Here is an 18,881-nt window from a genome sequence, read left to right as displayed (position 1 = left end):
GCTTAGACCATGTCCAGCCTTCCATTTTCCCCGTGTTATGTCTTGGGTAAGCATCAATCAGTCTCCACGTCCAAGACCGCTCCAGGTACCTTAAACAGCAGAGGATCTAACACAGGGAAGTGCTGACAAGTGTTATCAGGCTCAGTGGAGCGAAGGAAGGGAGGTGGCATCACTGGGAGCCCTGAAGCCCCACCCCAGCTGGCGATGGGGGACAGACGCCTCTGCCCTGAGCTACCACTGCCCCGGGAGCCACCACCAAGGCAGGACAGCGCCCCCACCCCTGCCTTGTTCGTGTGCCTCCCCCAGCAAAACCCAGATGCAAGTACAGTTTGGGAGAATGTCGTTTTCAGTCTTCTAGGCCCCATGGTTCAGGGTGGAGGTGGCGCTGACACCAAGAAACAAAGTCCAGGACACTCTCTTAGATGCTCTTCTGAAGATCCAGGAGTCGGAGTTCACAGAAAGGCAGGTTCACTCCCCAACTAAACAAAAATGCTTCGGGTTACTCTTGAACCTGCTCTCCATTCTGCTCTCGTCTCACCTGACACGCTGTCTCTGGAGAGCTGTGCCAGGAGGAAACCCAGGTCTCCATTTCTAGCCTTTTCCTATCTCAGAGCCACTGTCCTTACCTGTTACTACGGACCAGGCTACACATCTCAAGGGAGACGCCCCAGGGGAGGTGGCCCGCTGGGTCAGGCGCAGGGTCAGCGGTCCGCAAGCACCGGGCCGTCGGTTCCTTTCTCTTTGCCTTCAGCATTTCCCAGTCAGAACTCCTGTTCTTATTTTAGCTTTCTCTGAAAACCTGTTCCTCATGGACGGTATTAGCCACAGTGGTTCACATTCAAAACGCAACAGTGAAAAGCTGAAAGGCTTTCTGCTAAGATCTGGAATAAGACAAGGATGCCCACTGTCACCACTTCTATTCATTACAGTATTGGCAGTCCTAGCCATAGCAATTAGACAAGAAAAAGAAATACAAGGGATCCACATTGGAAAAGAAGAGGTAAAACTATCATTATGAGAGAGATGTTTAAGGACAAAAATTTGTTAGGCTAAGGATGTGTGTTTTTGTCTCATAAACTATACTCTGGAGAACTTTCCATATCAGAGCATAGAGGGTGTCCTCATTCCTTTTTAACAGGTGTGTCATATTCCATAGTGTGACCTTGAAGGTTGGCTCACCTGAGTGTGGCTGTACCTGTATTACAGGGACCAGAGCAGGATTGGTCAGGTCATGGGTGGACATGCCTGTGGCTGTGGTATGTGGCCCCAGAGTCCCCTCCGTGGGGGTTGTACTCACACCAGTGGGGCCTGCCTCCTAGAGTTTGTCCAGCTGAGGATGTTGTCAATCCAACAAGTGAGAAATATTATTTCAAGGGAGATTTTTTTGTTTGTATTTTTTACCATGTGATTACAGGATTAAGCAGGAAAAAAATAAATAAAAGAAAGATGGGGCCACTGAGTGAAACAAGAAAATCAAGGGAAAGAACTGATTTGGGGAGTAAGCTTTTGAGTTTAGCTTTTAACCAGTTGCAGTTAAGGATAACGAGAGATGTCAGAGAGAAGGCAGTGCTAGAAAAAAGGCAGGACCCTCAAAGAGGCAGTTCAGAAATAATCTCATTATCATTAGGACTGGATTTAAGCTGTTAAATTTCCCTTAAATATCAGGCAACTCGATATGAACCAGGGTTACGAGAGACATCACTGAAATTTATTTCCTTTACAGTGCTTTCATATTTTTGTTCATCAAAAGTGAAATACCAAATAACACACGTTCCGTGGACACCACCCCACTGATGACAGAGCATGTGAGTACAGTGAGAGAGACAGCGTGATCCGAAGCATGAAATTAAGACCAAAGGAAAATGCAGAAACTTGAACACGGATGAGAAGGTGGTGGGGAATTTTGTTTTTAATCGGGGCTCTCTGAAATATCTTAGTGTGTTTATTCCGGCGAGGTCTATGAAGTAACCAATCAGTAGTTCCACGATAAAGGTTCTCAACAAACACAGAGGTCTGTTTTTATTAACAGTAGATCTCTATTAGGGGATGGACATACAACCCCATATTTTGGAATAACTTAAGGGGAGCCCTAAATGCTGATGAAGAATGTGAAAGTCAGTTTAGAAAAGAGGTGGAAGGCGGCTTTAAAGGATGCCCCGGGAGGGCAGGGGGCAGTGGACCAGAGGAAGTCAGTGAAAGGGTAAATCGAGTCATTTGAAAGTAGGAACTAGACTGGATTTTCTCCTATTTCTCTTTTCTGCCGTATCTGGTTCCACTCAAAGGCAAAGACAGGAAGTATGTAAGGAGTCACTGCTTTGACTTTGAAGAACCTAAATTAGTCTGGGAAGCAAATAGAAATTAAGCAGGGACACCCTTGACCAGTGGCTCCAAGTACAAAAGCAACCTCGGAGCCAGCCCCCATCGCCGTGAGCCCAGACTCCGGTCCTTCCTTTGCCAGGTGTCTCTTCCACCTGCCATGGGACCAGGGCTACCCAGCTGCCCTCTAAACCTGGCGTCCCTGCCCCCCACCGAGGTATTGCTTCTCCAGAAGGTGCCGCATCTACTCCGTACTTCAAAATTCATCTTTTCTTCCCCACCCTTCTTCCGCAATCCAAAAGGTTCACAACTAAAGTGACTGCAACCTTAGTTCAATTGACACTACAGTTAAACAATAATTGGCTTAGATGTCAGAGGAAAGAGATGTATGAATCCACAGGTATCTGTAATCAGAGGATGGAGGAGTGAGGTGGGGGAAAGATGTCTGGTGTTCCCTGCCGATTTGGGGGATACAGATACTTCCTAACCAGCCACCCTTCACCCAAAGGGGGAAAGAAAGAAAATAAAGTAAATGCAGCTTGGGAAAAGCTACATCGTAGGCTAATTGCCTCAGATGTTTCCATCAAGATGGAAGGATGTAAGTAAACTAAGTCTAAAGATACATACACAGTCTCTGTTAGTGTGCGGCCATACGTTGCAAGGTCCCCGGGGTGGAAGAAAGCATTATTGCCAAAGGAAATCTTGACTTAGCAAGTGGGAGGAATTCAAATCTAGTTTCTTCTCTCCTACAAAAGTAGTGAGAGTATAACAGTGAGGAAGCTTCAGGTAAGAGACAGAGGATTCCATTCAATAGTAGAAATATTCTGAATTGGTTCCTAATTTTTCCCGACTCCAGATATTAGCTAATCTTGAAACAAGGCTGGAAATGTTTTATCAACTAATTTACTTTAAAAAAAAAAGTCTGAATAAAAATATGCCTATTGATCTTAAAAATTCCGTAGTAGAAAACTCTTAAATTCTAATTTCTTTACAGATTATTAAAATATGCAAATAAATGCAAGCATTAATAACTTTTGTTAGTTTTGATAGGCATATCAAAATAGCCATATATTAAATTGTGAAAAAAATGCAAATGGAGAAGTTGCCAACTGCCAAACCATCCCGAGTGAAAGAGAGACTCAGAAACATTTGAGTCTAGAGGTGCCCACAGAGTCAGAATGCCGGGTAACGTGTTCATGTTTTAACGTGTGTTTGAGAGAGAAGTGAAAAACACTGAAAAGCTTTTCATCTCCAGGGTGATGATCAATTGATCTTTGTTCTGCTTTTTGCCAATGTTTTCACTAGGTGATTAACAAAATTCAAGATCCGGATCCTGATTACTCCTGGGTGGATAAACTTTCTACAGCGCAACACCGCTTAGTGTAAGACGAGGTCCCGTTATCCTGTTTCATGGTCGGTTAAAGCCAGGATAACGGGAGTGAGGTTATATGCACCTGAGTTCACGGAGAAAATAGTAACACAGGCTTTGGCTTCTTACCTCCACAGTGGAGGGACTCTCTGGTCTCCGGCTGAGTTTTAAAGTTACAGAGGTCTTTGGTCTCAGGGCTTCAAGGAATTCCTAAGCTGCTGCAGTGTCTCTGGCCAATAAGCAGCTGGCAAAGGCAGTCTCGTTTTGCAAGACTTTTGTGCCTAAAATGAAAGGGTAAAGTAAAGAAAAGAAAAAAAGCAAAATAAAGTAGCATAGAAGTGTTGATCACAGAGTACAATCACAATCGAATTAGGCAACGCACATCTCTGTTATGGCACGGCTTGGGAGGCCCGCTCTCCACTGGAAGTCCCTCCCCTCATGGTTAAAGACAGTTTTATAATCCCAAGATGTTTATTTTCAAATACAGTAGACTATTTTGGGTCCATGTAGGCCCTAACCCCGCTCCCCTGCTGTCTCCATAAACACTGAAAGGGTGATGGTTAACAACAGCCCCTATATTTTAAGGGTTTAGGGGCTGGCAAGGAAATATTAGAATGTTTATATGTTTTATGTATGATTCTGTTTTGAAAATAAGTTCACTTATGTCATTTTTTTAGATTCCACATGTGAGTGATATCATGGTATATTTCTTTCTCTGTCTGACTTCCTTCACTTAGAATGATAATCTTCAGGTCCATCCATGTTGCTGCAAATGGCATTATTTCATTCCTTTTTATGGCAGAGTAGTATTCCATTGTATACATACACCACAGCTTCTTATTTACAAATGAGCTTATTTACAAAATAGAAACAGACTCACAAAGATAGAAAACAAACTTATGGTTACCAGTGGGGAAAGAGGGTGGGAAGGGATAAATTGGGAGCTGGGGATTTGCAGATACTAACTACTGTATGTAAAATAAACAGCAAGGCCCTACTGTATAGCACAAGGAACTATATTCAATACCTTGTAATGGCCTATAATGAGAAAGAATATGAAAAAATATATATATATGTACAACTGAATCACTATTTTGTACACCAGAAACTAACACATTGTAAACTGACTATATGTCAATAAAAAGAAAGCAAAAAAAAGCTGGAAAAAGTTTTATATATGAAATTGCTATATGTTTTATACAAGAAATATGAGTCTGTAATAGTATATAGCTTGCATTTTTCAATTGACAGCTGTTTTGTTATTTTGGGGGTAATTAGATTGATTTATTTATTGACTACGTATTTTGTTTGTGGGTTTTGTTTGTTTTTGGTTTTGTGGGGGGGGGTAACTAGGTTTATTTATTTAGTTACTTTAATGGAGGTACTGGGGATTGAACCCATGACCCTGTGCATGCTAAGCACGTGCTCTACCACTGAGCTACACCTTTACAGGGTGACACTTCAAGAACAGAAAGCTCTTCTTCGTTGGTATATACACTGACCTTACAGTGGGAAAGAGCACTGGGTGCATAATAAATGCTCAACAAATAGCTGAATAAATTGAATGAATGAAACAATGAACTAACACACGAGCTTTGGAAGAAATAAAGACGTTGCTATTTTTGCTTTAGAATTAAGATCTTGCAAACAAAACGTTTTTTTCACCAAGCATCCCCTTCGCTGAGGGAATATGTGCTAAGAAGAATGTTTTGAGCTGTCTCATTACCTGGGCCTAGTCTATTAATCTGGTCTGTGTTTGGGACCCTCCGTGAGGACCACGAGGTCCAGGCTTCACTGGGACGCAGGGGTTCCAGCGTGACCAGGCTCACTGGCCCTGTGACACCCTACAGTCTCCTGTTCCTTAAAGCACTACTAAACTAGACTTTAAGAATGTGTCTTTAAGCTTGGAAAGGAATGGTTTTTGCCTAAAAAGTCTTTCCTGTTTCATGCCATGGTCCTTTGTATCAAGCTAAAAGGGACTGTCCCCAAATACGACTCACCTCCCCCCAGAATCATTGGAAATGCTGGCTTCATGCAGATGTAACCCAAGTCTGAGGGGTCAACACAACTCAAATGCTTAAAGCAAAACACTTCCTTCTTACAAAAAAGTAATGCTTTGCCTGAAGTAGTCAAATCATTTTATGAAATCATCTCTCCCTGTTGATCACGTCTAAGACGTAGACGAGTCTGTGGATCTCAGTGGTTGTTCTAAACAAACATGTGTTGAGTACTTGGTCTGTTCTAGCCCTGGGTTATTACTATAGGGTGTTTTAAAAAGGAGCGCAGGGCCCAGGGTCAGTCCACAAGTACTTCGTAATTTAATTAGAGATCCAGGTTGATTTACATCACCTGTATAATATGATGGCCGTATTCTCCTCCTTGGATTGACAGTTTGCAATGATAACCCATTATCGTCTATAAATCAGGTCCTTCCACCCTTAGACGGTGGAGGGCTGGAGCTGCGTCCTAGCGCTGACGCCACCTGGACGGACACTGCAGGGCACCCCTGTGACTTCAGCTCATCACCATGCTTGAAATAGATGCGCAATTGATTTCAAAACAGGACTCACCAGCCTCCTAGTGTCTGGTGCTTTACGTCTGGAAGCACGCTTCCGAGATGAGTCCACCTGTGTGTGTGGCAGCAACGCTGCTTTGGGCCAAGGTGATCAGTATCTTGTTTGTTTTCCTCAGGGGCTGCAGTCTCGCGGTGGTATCTGGAATACTCTACGGGTCCACATTTGTGCCGGTCATTTACATCAAGGACCACAGCAAGAGAAATGGCAGTGCGTACGCGGGAGCCAGCCAGAACGGTGAGAGGAGAACACTTGTTTCCCTTTCCAGATAGACTCAGTACCTGGTCTTCTACTTAAGAATATGGAAAGAATGTGACTGTAGTCGATACTGGTACCTAGATTTGTCAGCAAAAGCTCAATTCACAACCAAGGTAAGAAGAAAAAGAGGGAATTTTATTTGCGCCAAACTGAGGATTATAATAACCTAGGAGACAGACTCTCGGAAGCGCTGAGGACTGTTCCACCTGTTAGCCATTGAAGGCAGAGTCACATACATTTTTGAGACAAAAGATCGTGCATCAAAGTGACATACTGATATTTTACATAAAGTTCACCAAAGATATAGAGTCCAGCTGAGCACATACAAAGCCAGCAGCCGGTCACCATGACCCCCCGCGGAGCTGGGGAAGGATGCTATTCTGGTAAGAAGTTACGTTGCTAGCGTCAGAAGAAAAGTAAATAAATCGGTCTCCACAGTCAGGTGGGCACTCCCATCTTTGAGGAGGCCTGGCTACCAGATACAGGTGCACACTGGACATTAGAGGTGGGGAGGAGGCCCACACAGACCCAGAGGGCTACGTTCATGTTTAAATGTCCTTGTCCTGCCTTAAAATAGACATTTATTTTATTTACTCATCAGATTTGATCCAACTTTTTCATCCTAAGGGAGAAATTAGAAGGTCGCTGAAGACGGAAAGAAATAAAGGACTATCTGAATATTTCCCTGTGATCTTTAACGTAAAAATATGATCAGCTGTATTCTCATCGGGATTTCTTTCAGCTGCTCAGATCTTATCACGGTCTCTGGCTTTCCAGCAAGATTTGGAGATTATTTTTCTGTTTGATGATCTCTGGGAAAATATATATTTTCCTCTTTAAAAAAAAAAAAAACGCTAAAGGGCAGCACATGGTATTTTAAAATCAAGGAAAGGTCAAAGTCTAGCCTACTTAGTGAGGATATTATTTATCAAGCACGGAGGTGTGCACTGAAGGCCCAAAGTGATGCTCCCTGATTATCTCGGTCTCCAGCAAGAGCAGGAGAATTCCTCTCTCAGCGTCCCCTCCGCGCTGTGTGTGACAGCCTTCCCAGCCTCAGAAGGAAATGAAAGAGTGTCTGTTCAGGGTCCTGGAACTACACAGAAACGTGGCTTACACCCGTGAAGTGATGAAAGAATGAGCTCGCGGATCAGGCAGTCCTACACAGATGGGACAGAAAATGGAAGTCACTGATGTTCAGATAAGGGAGAGGCTTGGAGGGCAAGTCTCGAGGGAAAGGTCAGTGGAGAAGCTGGGATTCGAACTCGATCTGCGATGAGAGGACAGACTGGGTAGATGCCATAGTCTGTGCCTCCCTTTTACAGTCAGCCACACACACGGGACTCAAAGCCTTTATGCCCGTGTGTCAGTGCTTAGGATTCTGCACAAACGCTTTCTGTATTTTTATTCTTTTCATTTGAAAGGATTGCAAACGAATAAAAATAGAAGAACATCAGATAAAGTGAGAGAAGGAAAAATGAGGGAAAAAAATCAAATGCAGCCATGAAGGCGTCTCAAAACCACACCACACTTGTACACTTGTCAGCAATGAGTACAGATTTCTTAGAGTCACAAGGGAAATCAGACCAGCCCCACAATTCAGCGAACACAAAATAAAAACAGCTCATTGTTCAGGAGCACAATTGTTCTTGGTACCAGGACATAATAAGCAATGTCCCCAACAATCTCTTTGTATAAATAGTACAATCCGCTCATGGGGGTCTTTCTTATGACAACTCAAATGTGGTCTGATAGAAATGCACTTTATTCCAGTTTATTCCAAAATAATTCAAGGAGGCAAGGCATTTCATTTTTCACTTCATTTATTTAACAATCAGAAGTAGTGTGTGCTCTGGGCACAGTTCTAAGCACATGACAGTAATGACTTACTTGACCCTCATCGCAAACTTCCTGGTCGGGTACCATTATTATCTTGGAAAAAATTGAGAAAATTAAGACAGAGATTAGGGAATTTACCCAAGTCTACAGGTTAACAGGGAGTGGCTTGAGGAGTCCCACCAGCTCCTCTGTTTCTAATCGCCGTGTTATGCTGCCTCCTGCCATGGTCTTAAGATGGACGTGTTGTTCTGATGTGATTCAGAAGTAGGATGTAAGAGTTTAGAGAATAGACCGACTCTCTGTCTTCCAAACTTTCCTCCCTAAACATGGCCACCCATCTTTCTCCAGATCTAACTGAGAGAAACACTGAGCCCAGTGTGACCTTCACAGCCAAGAACCTTGTACACCCATCTGTATGGCCAAAGTGCCATCTGCCGTAAATAGTCAGTGGGGCTGGGGTTTCTCAGATACCAGGGCACCATCTGTGTTATTAACTCCCCCCTGTAATTAGGTTTACGGTAAATAGTTAAATAAAATCCTCTTTGGAATAACTTCCTGAATATGCTTCCGTGTAGCTGCCACCTACAACCCAGATGCTGGTCTCCAGATCCATAGACCGTATAAAATTAGCACCTTCACAGTTTTTCACACGCTACCCTCCTAACTACAGTCTACTTGGAGGTTTGCTACAATTGCTGTAGCCATTAGTAAAATCAGTAAAATTAGGTCCGAATACCTATTCTTACAAAAGGAAATATGAAAGTCATACTAATGTTTGTTGTTTCTTATTTAGCTTTCCAAGATAACCATTAGCTTTCCAAGATAACCAAACCTTTTAGATTTTGATTATAGGAACTAACTTACGTCTCAGTATTTTAGATACATTAAAATTCTATATAAACAGCATGGAGAACACTAGGCTGATAAAGTAGAATTAACGCTTCCTTTACCTGTAAGGTTAATTGTGGTGAGCTAGTCTCATTCTTAGAACTCTAAATATATTTGAAATGACTAATGTGATATGCTTGAGAGCTTTGTAATCTGTCTTTTCAGATTTGGACTACGTTTTTGCACATTTTAGCGGCATCTTTCTTACAAGCACGGTCTACTTCTTGGCATACTGTATAGCCATGAAAAATAACCCTAAACTGTATCCTGAAGCAGTCTTGCCAGGTAAGAGCATTTACTACAGATGGTCTGCTTACTCTGTGAAAGCAGCATCCTGTATTCATTTAGCGTAAATCGTCATCCTGTGTGTGTGTGTGTTTGTGTGTGCGCGTCTGTTTTTGTCTGTGTGCGCGTCTGTTTTTGTCTGTGTTCATTCCCTCAGTTGCTTTGGTCTAGTTCACCAACAAATACGATGGATTTAAAAACCGTGAAACTGGGCTTGAAATGCCAAGTCATTATTACAGAACTCAGAACTTGAACAATGGATCCAAGATTGTTTCCAATGCCAAAACAGCTTGTGTATTGATCAGCAGACTATTTCTTCTTCACTCAGAGTTCGTATTAAAAGTCACAGTCCTGTGACTGTTTTTTTAAGTATCAACAAATAGGAATCTGCAGTCACTTGGGAAAGCAAAGATTTTCTTCAAAAAGTTAGGAGAAAGTATTTTAGTGTTTAAAAAAGGTATATTAAATGCACATGCTTTTGGATTTAGTCCATTAAGCATTGATGATTATATATATATATATAACAGGAAATTATACTCACTCACTTATTTAGCAGTTTGCTATAATTCAACATGGAATATAGGGGTATAAGTAAAATTTTTTAAAGAACAAAATAAAGCATATGTCAGAGATTCAGTCTGAGTGCCTGACTGATTTAAGCCCAAGTGGGTCTCTACACCATGATACCGTTTTAGAAAATGGTAGAATATTTACTGAATGTTTAGCTGAAGTATCCTGAAAATTTTAGCTGGTATTTTTATTCAGGTTCTAGGAGTTTTTTCTTTTTTTTCCCATTAGAGTGATTCTGAATTTCACATATTTTTATGTTCGTGGTTTAGAGTAAATGGTGTTTGCAGGATACATTCAGATCCAGTATCTTCTTAGTTCCCTCTCCACCTCAGTCTTTACCTCAACTAATATTTGGGAACTTGATTTCATGTCAATAAAGTGAAGGGTTATATGATACCCACAGCAGTCAAGAAAAGAGAAATCAAAACAAACGTATGGTTACCAGAGGGGAAAGTGTGTGGCGGAGGGATAAATTAGGAGTTGGGGATTTGCATATATACACTACTGTACATGAAAGAGATAAACAACAAGGACTTACTGTATAGCACAGGGAACTATATTCAGTAGCTTGTAATCACCTATAATGAAAAGAATATGAAAAAGAATATACATGTGTAACTGAATTATTATGCTGTACACCTGAAACTAACACAACATTGTATCAACTATATTTCAATTTTTTAAAAAGAGAGAAATCATTTGGTTTCCAAAATGGTCATAAGACCTGGTTCAGAAACCCGTGCTGGGCATCAGTTGATAAGAAGGTGCGGGTACGTGCACTGGGATGTCCCTGCTCTCCCTGAGCTGGGCTCTGCAGGAGAGGGACGTTCAGGTCAGTGTGTGCTGTCTGTGTTTCAGGGTTCCTGTCGGGAGGACTCTGGGCCATAGCCACCTGCTGCTGGTTTATAGCCAATCGCTCCCTCAGCGCCGTGGTCAGTTTCCCGATAATCACTGCTGTAAGTAGCTGGATTGCTCCTCCAGATTTTTGTTGTGCACTTGTAAACCTCGTTTTCCTGACGCGTCCTCAGTGAATCACTGGAGACTGTCACAGGGTTTGATTTTCCAGGAAGACGAGTAATATAACAGGTTTATGTAGATAAACACCCTCTCATCTCATGTCCTTGACCACCAAGGGTGTCCTGCTAACCTCATTTGAGCAGGTTTGTTCACCTTTGTAGTTTTTGTTTGGTCATTTACCTAATTTCATTTTGGATACTGTACGATTTGCTTTTGTAACCATATCCATCTCTATATGAGTTTATAAAATACAACAATGCTTTGTGTGTATTATCGCACCTGAAACTCATGACCACCTTGAGAGACAAAGTACTTTGTCCCTTCTTCTTACAGTACATCAGCATTTTAACCAAGGCTTTCGAAGGTTCTGAAGCAAAGTTCTGTCTCTGGACAATGTTCATCATGACAGACATGATACAACCTGCCGCATCCAGTGTTTTAGGTGCCAACCAGTAGCACAGTCGGGTAACAGAAAAACAAAAATGTTTCTGTTGACAGTGGCAGGACGAGTATTGGTGGGATGGTCCCCATTCTGAAGATGAGAAGACTGGGGTCGTACCAAGAGCATTATCTCAAGCGACACAGCTTCATGGAGATCTCAGGGCTTCTCAGTACACAGGCTACTTTCTGCCTTCAGTGTAGAATCCCATTTAGAAGTTGTTTCATGTCCATTGTGGAACTAGGTCATTCATATACACACCGAACTAATCATTTTAATGTTGGGTTCTTATTTCTACTCCAAGTTCCTTAGACAGTTAAGTTGTTTACCTGCCTCCCCTGTTTCCTGAATCATCATCATAAATGAAATTTGCCTACAACATGTTAGCAACACACCTGTGCAAGCCTCCAAAATTGACTTTTTTAAAACACATTGTCTAGTCTAAAATACAATTGCAGAAAAGTCTGAGACATCCTTAAATTTCGATATAAATTCTCAGTTTCAAACAGTATGTTTTTGACAGTTCTGCTGCACTCATAAAGTAGTTAGCTTTAAGGTACAACTAAATTCAAAAATAAAGGGTTTAGGTTTTTTTTTTTATTTGAAGGACTCACATTTTGACATTCTTAAACTCTACTGAGAGAGCGTGTCATCAAACTTGAGTTATAAGGAATTTTTTAAGTTTAAGTCTTCATCATTGGAATGGCAAGACTCAAATTCTTTCCAAAAATGGGTGTGTTTCTCATTATTTCAAATGTGTTTAATGCTAGAAATGACCATGTAACACAGAAAACATAATTGGTAATGGGGTGGGACAGTAATCAGTTAAATGCTTAAAAGTAAAACTGTCGAGAAAAGTATGCAGTGTGACATGCTTTTCAACTAAGGATGCAAATATTACTTGACAGTGATATCCGACTACATGAGGAGGAATGACACGTATTAAAATAGATCAAGTCATCAATCACATCCAATTTAAACCTTGTTACATGACAGTGATTCTGTCTTTCAATTGAGTTACAGTCTTGAACAAATGCAGATTCTTCAAAATGAGTTTGAAGTAACTAATACACGGATACAATTAAGTTGTGCAAGACAAACAGAAATACAAACACAAATAGAAAATCCAAACTATGAGAAAAATGAGAAAGTAAGCTAACAGAGGGAAATAGTTATGTGATGAAATATTGTTTTGCTTTGTGCTTGCAAAAGAGGGTAAGTCAATGGGATGACTAATTCTTTTTTAAAATTTAACTGGTAACATTAGTTCCTCAGAAAAGACCAGTTATTTTCTAATACTATATTCTTTTTTCTTTTTTCTTTGTTTTTTACTTTTTTTAAACACCAAGTTCTTAGCAGAATTTAACCTATGCGCCCTTCTACAGGGGACATGGGGCAATGATCAATAATATTCTTCACAAAATTTTATAGTAGACAGAGATACGGTTTTCCTGCTACTGCCTCTTGTACTCAATTATGGCAAAGACCTAGGACAAGCCTAACAGTGTAAATAAATTGCTGAGGATGGTGGGGTGTGGACAGAGGGCCAGCGTGGGTGGTGACTATGGCGTTTGGAGCCTAGAGCCACCAGAAGAGTTTTCTCAACCGTTGTGGTATCAGTAGTCCCCTCACCCACCAGGTGTAGCTTCTTCTGGTGCCTGAGGATTGTTTCCTGGGAAGAACAGGTATTTCTGGGAGATGAGGAACTAGGTCCTTATTGCTACTGGGTTCTGGCTTGGTTTCACCGTCCTTACTCGGTTCATGGACAGCCTTCTCCACATGCAGAAAAGATTCAGTCTTGCCTTCCAGAATCCTACCTTCTTCCTTATTGTATTTTCCTGGTAGAGGTAGATTTTTTTTTAATGGGAAATTTTAAACACACCCACACCCTGCTTCAACAATTATGAATATGGTTCATCTTATTTTATCAAGAGTACATTTTTCATGGCCAATAGGCACATGAAAAAATGCTCAATATTGCTATTTGTCAGAGAAACGCAAATCAAAACTACCATGAAGTATCACCTCACATCAGTTAGAATGCCCATCATTCAAAAGTCCATGCACGATAAATGCTAGAGAGGGTGTGGAGAAAAGGGAACCCTCCTACACTGCTGGTGGGAATGTAGTTTGGTGCAGCCACTATGGAAAACAGTACAGAGATTCCTCAAAAAACTGAAAATAGAGTTACCATATGATCCAGCAATCTCCCTCCTGGGCATATATCCAGAGGGAACTCTACTTTGAAAAGGTACATGCACCCCAGTGTTCATAGCAACGCTATTTACAATAGGCAAGACAAGGAAGCAACCTAAATGTCCATCAACAGATCAATGGACAAAGAAGATGTGGTACATATATATAGTGGAATACTACTCAGCCATAAAAAGAAAGAAATAATGCCATTTGTAGCAACATGGATGGACCTAGAGATGATCATACTAAGAAGTAAGTCAGGCCGAGAAAGAATAATACCGTATGATATCACTTATATGCAGAATCTAAAAAAATAACACAAATGAACTTATTTACAAGACAGAGACAAACTCACAGACATTGAAAACAAGCATGTTTATCGGGGGGAAGGAGATCATGGAGGGATAAATTAGGAGTTCAGGAACTGCAGATACACACTATTATATATAAAACAGATAAACAACTATGTCCTACTGTCGAGCACAAGGAACTATATTCAATACCTTGTAATAGCCTATAAGGAAAAGAATACAAAAAGGAATATATATATGTATGAAAAAATGAATCACTACATTGTACACCAGAAATTAACACATTATAAATCCTCTATGGTTCACCTTTAAAAAGGTAAATTGAGAAAAAAAAAGAAAAACAGTACAGTTTTCAAATCCCAGCAACACCCTGTTCTCAGGTACATATATTTCCATTGTTCGTATCCATTAGTGATTAGACCAGGAGTTTCTTGAAAGCAGCATGTGTATTTTTTATTGACAGATAATCAATTAAAAAGCAAAAAAAAAAAAGGAAGAAAAAAAACCAATGTAGCAGGAAGGACACAGGGCTGGTTACTCTGCTCCAAGTCTTCCCTGAGGGGTTGAATGGCTGAATCAGCTTCTCCAGATGGTTCAAGTTCACCTTCTTTTCAAAGGCTGATTTATAAATGTGTGATTTGTATTAATTTACAGAAGAAAAGCACACGTTCCCAATCCCAAAACGGTGCCCTCTCTTTAAGATGTCCTTCCTGCTGGGCCCTCGTCGGCCCAATTCAGCGACCGTGCACTCTGACTTCTCCTCCTGTTACTGTTAGCAAAAAAACTGCTTCCTGCAACCACGTTGCTTCTCCCAGTAACCCTTAGGCCATGTCTAACTAATGTTTAGAAAGTCACCAGCCAAAAAGCATCAAAGGTCAAAATAACTCTTGGTATTGTCTTCTGCCATGTACTCTGAAGGGAAATGAATTTCCAGATTAAGGAGGATAAATTCTTGAGTGGTTGGCATGGTAATATTAACGTTATACCCCCGCTTCTGTTGTTTCCTCCCATCCTGTCCAAAGGCAGCATGGAATTTCTAAAGGGCTCAGATGTTTCTTGTTTGGTTTGAATTTTGAGGCTTAGGACCATACGTCACTGGTCAAAGACAGTTCCTTTGACCTATTTCTCTGTCTTTTTTGATTCTGACTTTTCCAGATACTGATAAACAGAGAGTAATGTGTTTTTATTGCTTCACTCACATGCCAGGAGCGGAGTCCAACTTTGTTGACCCCGTCAGGTAGACAGTTGGAGTGGTGGAGGGGGAAAAACAGGTTGGAATTGTTGACCTGAAACTTCCAGAGTCTGTGCAGGGCTTGCATAGGAATGCTAAAAATGCTGAGATAGCACACCTTCTCCACAAAGACCACCATTAATCCAAATTCCACTTTTTTTCCTTTCTCAGCTAAAAAATAAAAAATTAATAAACTTTAATAGTTTAAAGTTTTCAAATTGCAGAATCATCTTTTTTTTCCAGCTCATTTCTTCTCCTTTTCTTTCTCCTATGTTATTTCATTTCTGTCTTCGTGTTCTGCTTACTAACCCATTGTTTATTTTTCCTTACATGGTTTTTTCTATCTTTCCATGATGCCACCTTTAGTATTCATTAAAGTTTAACGTTAGACGTAGTTGATTACCTGTGCAGAAATTTCAGATTAAAAAAAAAAAAAACTAAAGAGCATGCTGCTCCCGTATGCACATTATTTTTCGGATCCAAAAGAATATACTAAAATTTCTTCAGTTATGAGATTATCTCATGCTAAAGGAAGTTATAAACTTATTCATGTGCTTTTTCCTATTAAGCCCATTTCTAGTACCCTAAGGAAGTAGTTCACTAAAAAAAATAAACTTCGTGCTTATTTAAATATCTTTTTATAAATCACACTGAAGGAAAATATTCTATGGCACAAACTATTATAGCATCAACAAAATAATAAAAATGAAAGCTATAAAGAAAAAAAGGAAAAAAGTCTTCGTTTTTCACCTAGTGCTACGTAGTTTAACTTAATGTTGAGTTAGGATTGAGACTATGAATAGTTTTTTTCCTGATAATATTGTTCTATTGCTTTTACCAAAAAATTTTATTTGATTGAAGTGTCAAGTCAGTTCTCCAATTTACTGTATTTGCAGTGTACAGTGAGACATATTAACAATTTAACTGAAGTTCTTGTTTTTATTTAAGGGTCCAGGATTGATAGCTGCAATGTGGGGTGTCTTCATGTTTAAGGAAATACAGGTATGTACAAGAAAGGGCAGATGTGGAAAACAAGTGTGGATCCAGTTAAGAAGGGTATTTAATACCATATGTTATTTAATACTTTATGTCATTTTCTGAAAAGCGCATGTGACTCCTAAGCCCAGGGCAAAAAACACATAAATGAATTTAATGGGTCATATGTTCAAAATGTGTTTGGAGGGGTGGGTAGTTAGGTTTATTTATTTTTTTAATGGAGGTACCGGGGATTGAACCCAGGACCTCATGCATGCCAGGCATGCACTCTACCACTGAGCTATCCCCTCCCCTCCAGATGTTCAAAATGTTATCCTCTCTAACTGGGAAAGAAAATACTAGAGATAATGAGAATTATTTCTAACATGTTTCTCTCCACTCCAGCCAATCTCCATGGGAAAATGCTTTAGTTGCTTTTATTTGCCCTTAATAGATTTTGATTAAATAATCCAATAAAAGATGAAAGAGGGAAATTTTATCTAGTGTGAAATACAGTAGATAAACAAGATGAAAGATTTTTTTTTAATCCCAAAGATTAAAATATCCCTGAGGCAAATGGAATTTGGGAGTCGATTTCTTTTGTTGGTTTCATGCCTCCCAAAGTCCTCCATATCAAACCAGCAACTTTGTAAGAAAACAGTATGCTACCAGGGGACTGCTACCATTTCCCTCTCAAGTGTAAACAGTGGTGATTTAAAATTGCATTTATCAAATACTTCTAGGATGTGTGTGTGTGTGCATTTTCATGAACAATTATTTTACAATTTTCCCCCTCTACCTTTGGGGAAAAAGTCTTCAGTTGAGGAATCTTTGTGAATAGTATTTTGTAATAGTTTTTACTAAAAACAATAGAAATTAGAGACCCTCTAATTTATAGGCATCATAGACAATATTTTTTGTCTCAATAAGGAACAAAGAATTCCTATTTCTAAGATCTGATGTTGTTCATCTCTGGGACCATAAAGTGAATCCCTGTCCCTGGATAATTCTTAAAATGATTATTCAATTTTAGATTTAAAACATCATTTCATTCACTCTAAATGAAGCCTTAGTATGTTAATACAAGTAAGATTCTCAGATTAAATGAACAAGAAATTTGTTTAGAAGATATTTGGTTCATGATCTTAATTTTTGTGTTTTTAAACGTACAAGACAATTTAAAACATTATAGATCCATAAGTTACTTTCATGCACATGTTTCTTATTTATTTTGGTTAGTGTTGCCTAAAGCATGCCTAAAGTGTATATCTCCTTGCAAATAGTTCATCTCCCTCACAAAGGATAATGATTTCTATTTAAGAATTGGATATTATCCAGGGTAACATATTAAAACCTTAGAAAATCACAAGTAAATGACCATAGCGTATTTAATTATAGGTATAAATAAATAATAGTAAATCAATAGCTTTCCAATATACCACCAATAACCAATTAAAAAGAGGAAAATAAATGCTATTAATACCTACACAAATTATAAAAATGTAAGAAAATAATTATCAAGAAATGTGCTGGATTTAATAAAATCTCTACTACAGAAAATAAAAGACTCAGAACAGATGGGAGACTCACCATATTCCTGATGGGACAACTCACTGTGGTTACAGGCAGTGCTCTCCAATTACTTGCAGTGGGGGTCCTATAAAATCCCAGTGGAGTTCAATTTGTAGTTTTCAGAGTGAGTGCTCACGTTTGGCCAAGTGTGTATGTTAAAAACAGAGGGAAGGCAAATCTGGAAGCAGAGTGAGTTGTGTTGACCTCTCTGGAGTTAAAAAGCCTCACAAATCTGTCTACACACAAAACTTAAGTGGTGCCGGGGGGTTCTTATTGTTCAGCGCAGACGCCTAATTGCCTCTTGACAGCTGACTTAGAGGAAAGTTTTAAATACTTTACATGCCAGCGAGTTTGAGGGAGTTATCAACTAAATACAGAAACCAAAATCCTCCCAGAATTCTTAAAATTATTTTTCTTAAAAACAAGCTAAAATCCTAGAGGAAAACAAGAGCTAACATTTATCTTTATGACTTGTAGGTCCTGTAGCTGTCTTGAAGCAGTCCTCAAAAAACATATTTAAAAGTCACTATATATAAAAACAGATTTTAAAAAATTTTCTTCTGTACAGCACAGGGAACTATATTCAATACCTTGTAATAATCTTTAATGGAAAAGAATATGAAAATGAATATATGTATATGCGTGACTGGGACATTGTGCCGTGCACCAGAAATTGACACCTTGTAACTGACGGTACTTCAATTAAAAAAAGAAGTCTATGACCTGTAGCCGTGATGATTTAATCAGGATCCAAGCACTTTTTGTATGGGAGTTTCATGATTTTATTTAGTTTTAATGTCATCAATTCTCTAGTTGACATTCTTTTCTATCTGGCATCTGTTCCTCTTTGGGAAGTTTGCTTTAGAATCTTATATTTAGCTATCTTAAGCTAGATATCCATTATATTTTTAGCAATACACTTCAGTTGGTATGTCCACAGTAATCCCAGCACACGGGATTGTTACAACAATTTACAGGTCAGTAGCAACTCCCAGATAAAGAATGAGATGATTTCTCATCTTAGTAGCCGTTTCCAGAATCCAAG

General features: G+C 39.7%; 1 protein-coding gene, 1 long non-coding RNA gene and 1 other non-coding gene across 5 annotated transcripts in view; 1 reads left to right on the top strand and 2 right to left on the bottom strand.

The window, feature by feature from the left end:
- Positions 1-18,881, top strand: part of TMEM144 (transmembrane protein 144) — a 37,031-nt gene that overhangs the window by 14,494 nt on the left and 3,656 nt on the right. For all 3 annotated transcript variants that reach the window (XM_006175438.3, XM_032466041.1, XM_014551240.2), the window contains exons 6-11: positions 1,724-1,805; positions 3,622-3,698; positions 6,377-6,495; positions 9,406-9,525; positions 10,954-11,051; positions 16,238-16,291. In XM_006175438.3, coding sequence (XP_006175500.1) covers positions 1,724-1,805; positions 3,622-3,698; positions 6,377-6,495; positions 9,406-9,525; positions 10,954-11,051; positions 16,238-16,291 — 550 coding nt within the window. The remainder of the gene's footprint in view (positions 1-1,723; positions 1,806-3,621; positions 3,699-6,376; positions 6,496-9,405; positions 9,526-10,953; positions 11,052-16,237; positions 16,292-18,881) is intronic.
- Positions 374-17,990, bottom strand: LOC116659067. The gene is made up of 3 exons (XR_004314372.1): positions 17,855-17,990; positions 3,815-3,966; positions 374-479 (listed from the first exon to the last, which is right to left on the bottom strand). It is a non-coding gene; the product is annotated as an uncharacterized LOC116659067 (long non-coding RNA).
- On the bottom strand, positions 16,504-16,575 carry TRNAA-GGC. Its single transcript has one exon. It is a non-coding gene; the product is annotated as a tRNA-Ala (tRNA).

Source organism: Camelus ferus, chromosome 2, assembly GCF_009834535.1.
Source record: "Camelus ferus isolate YT-003-E chromosome 2, BCGSAC_Cfer_1.0, whole genome shotgun sequence".
Taxonomy (NCBI): domain Eukaryota; kingdom Metazoa; phylum Chordata; class Mammalia; order Artiodactyla; family Camelidae; genus Camelus; species Camelus ferus.
This window is presented reverse-complemented; position numbering and strand designations above follow the sequence as displayed.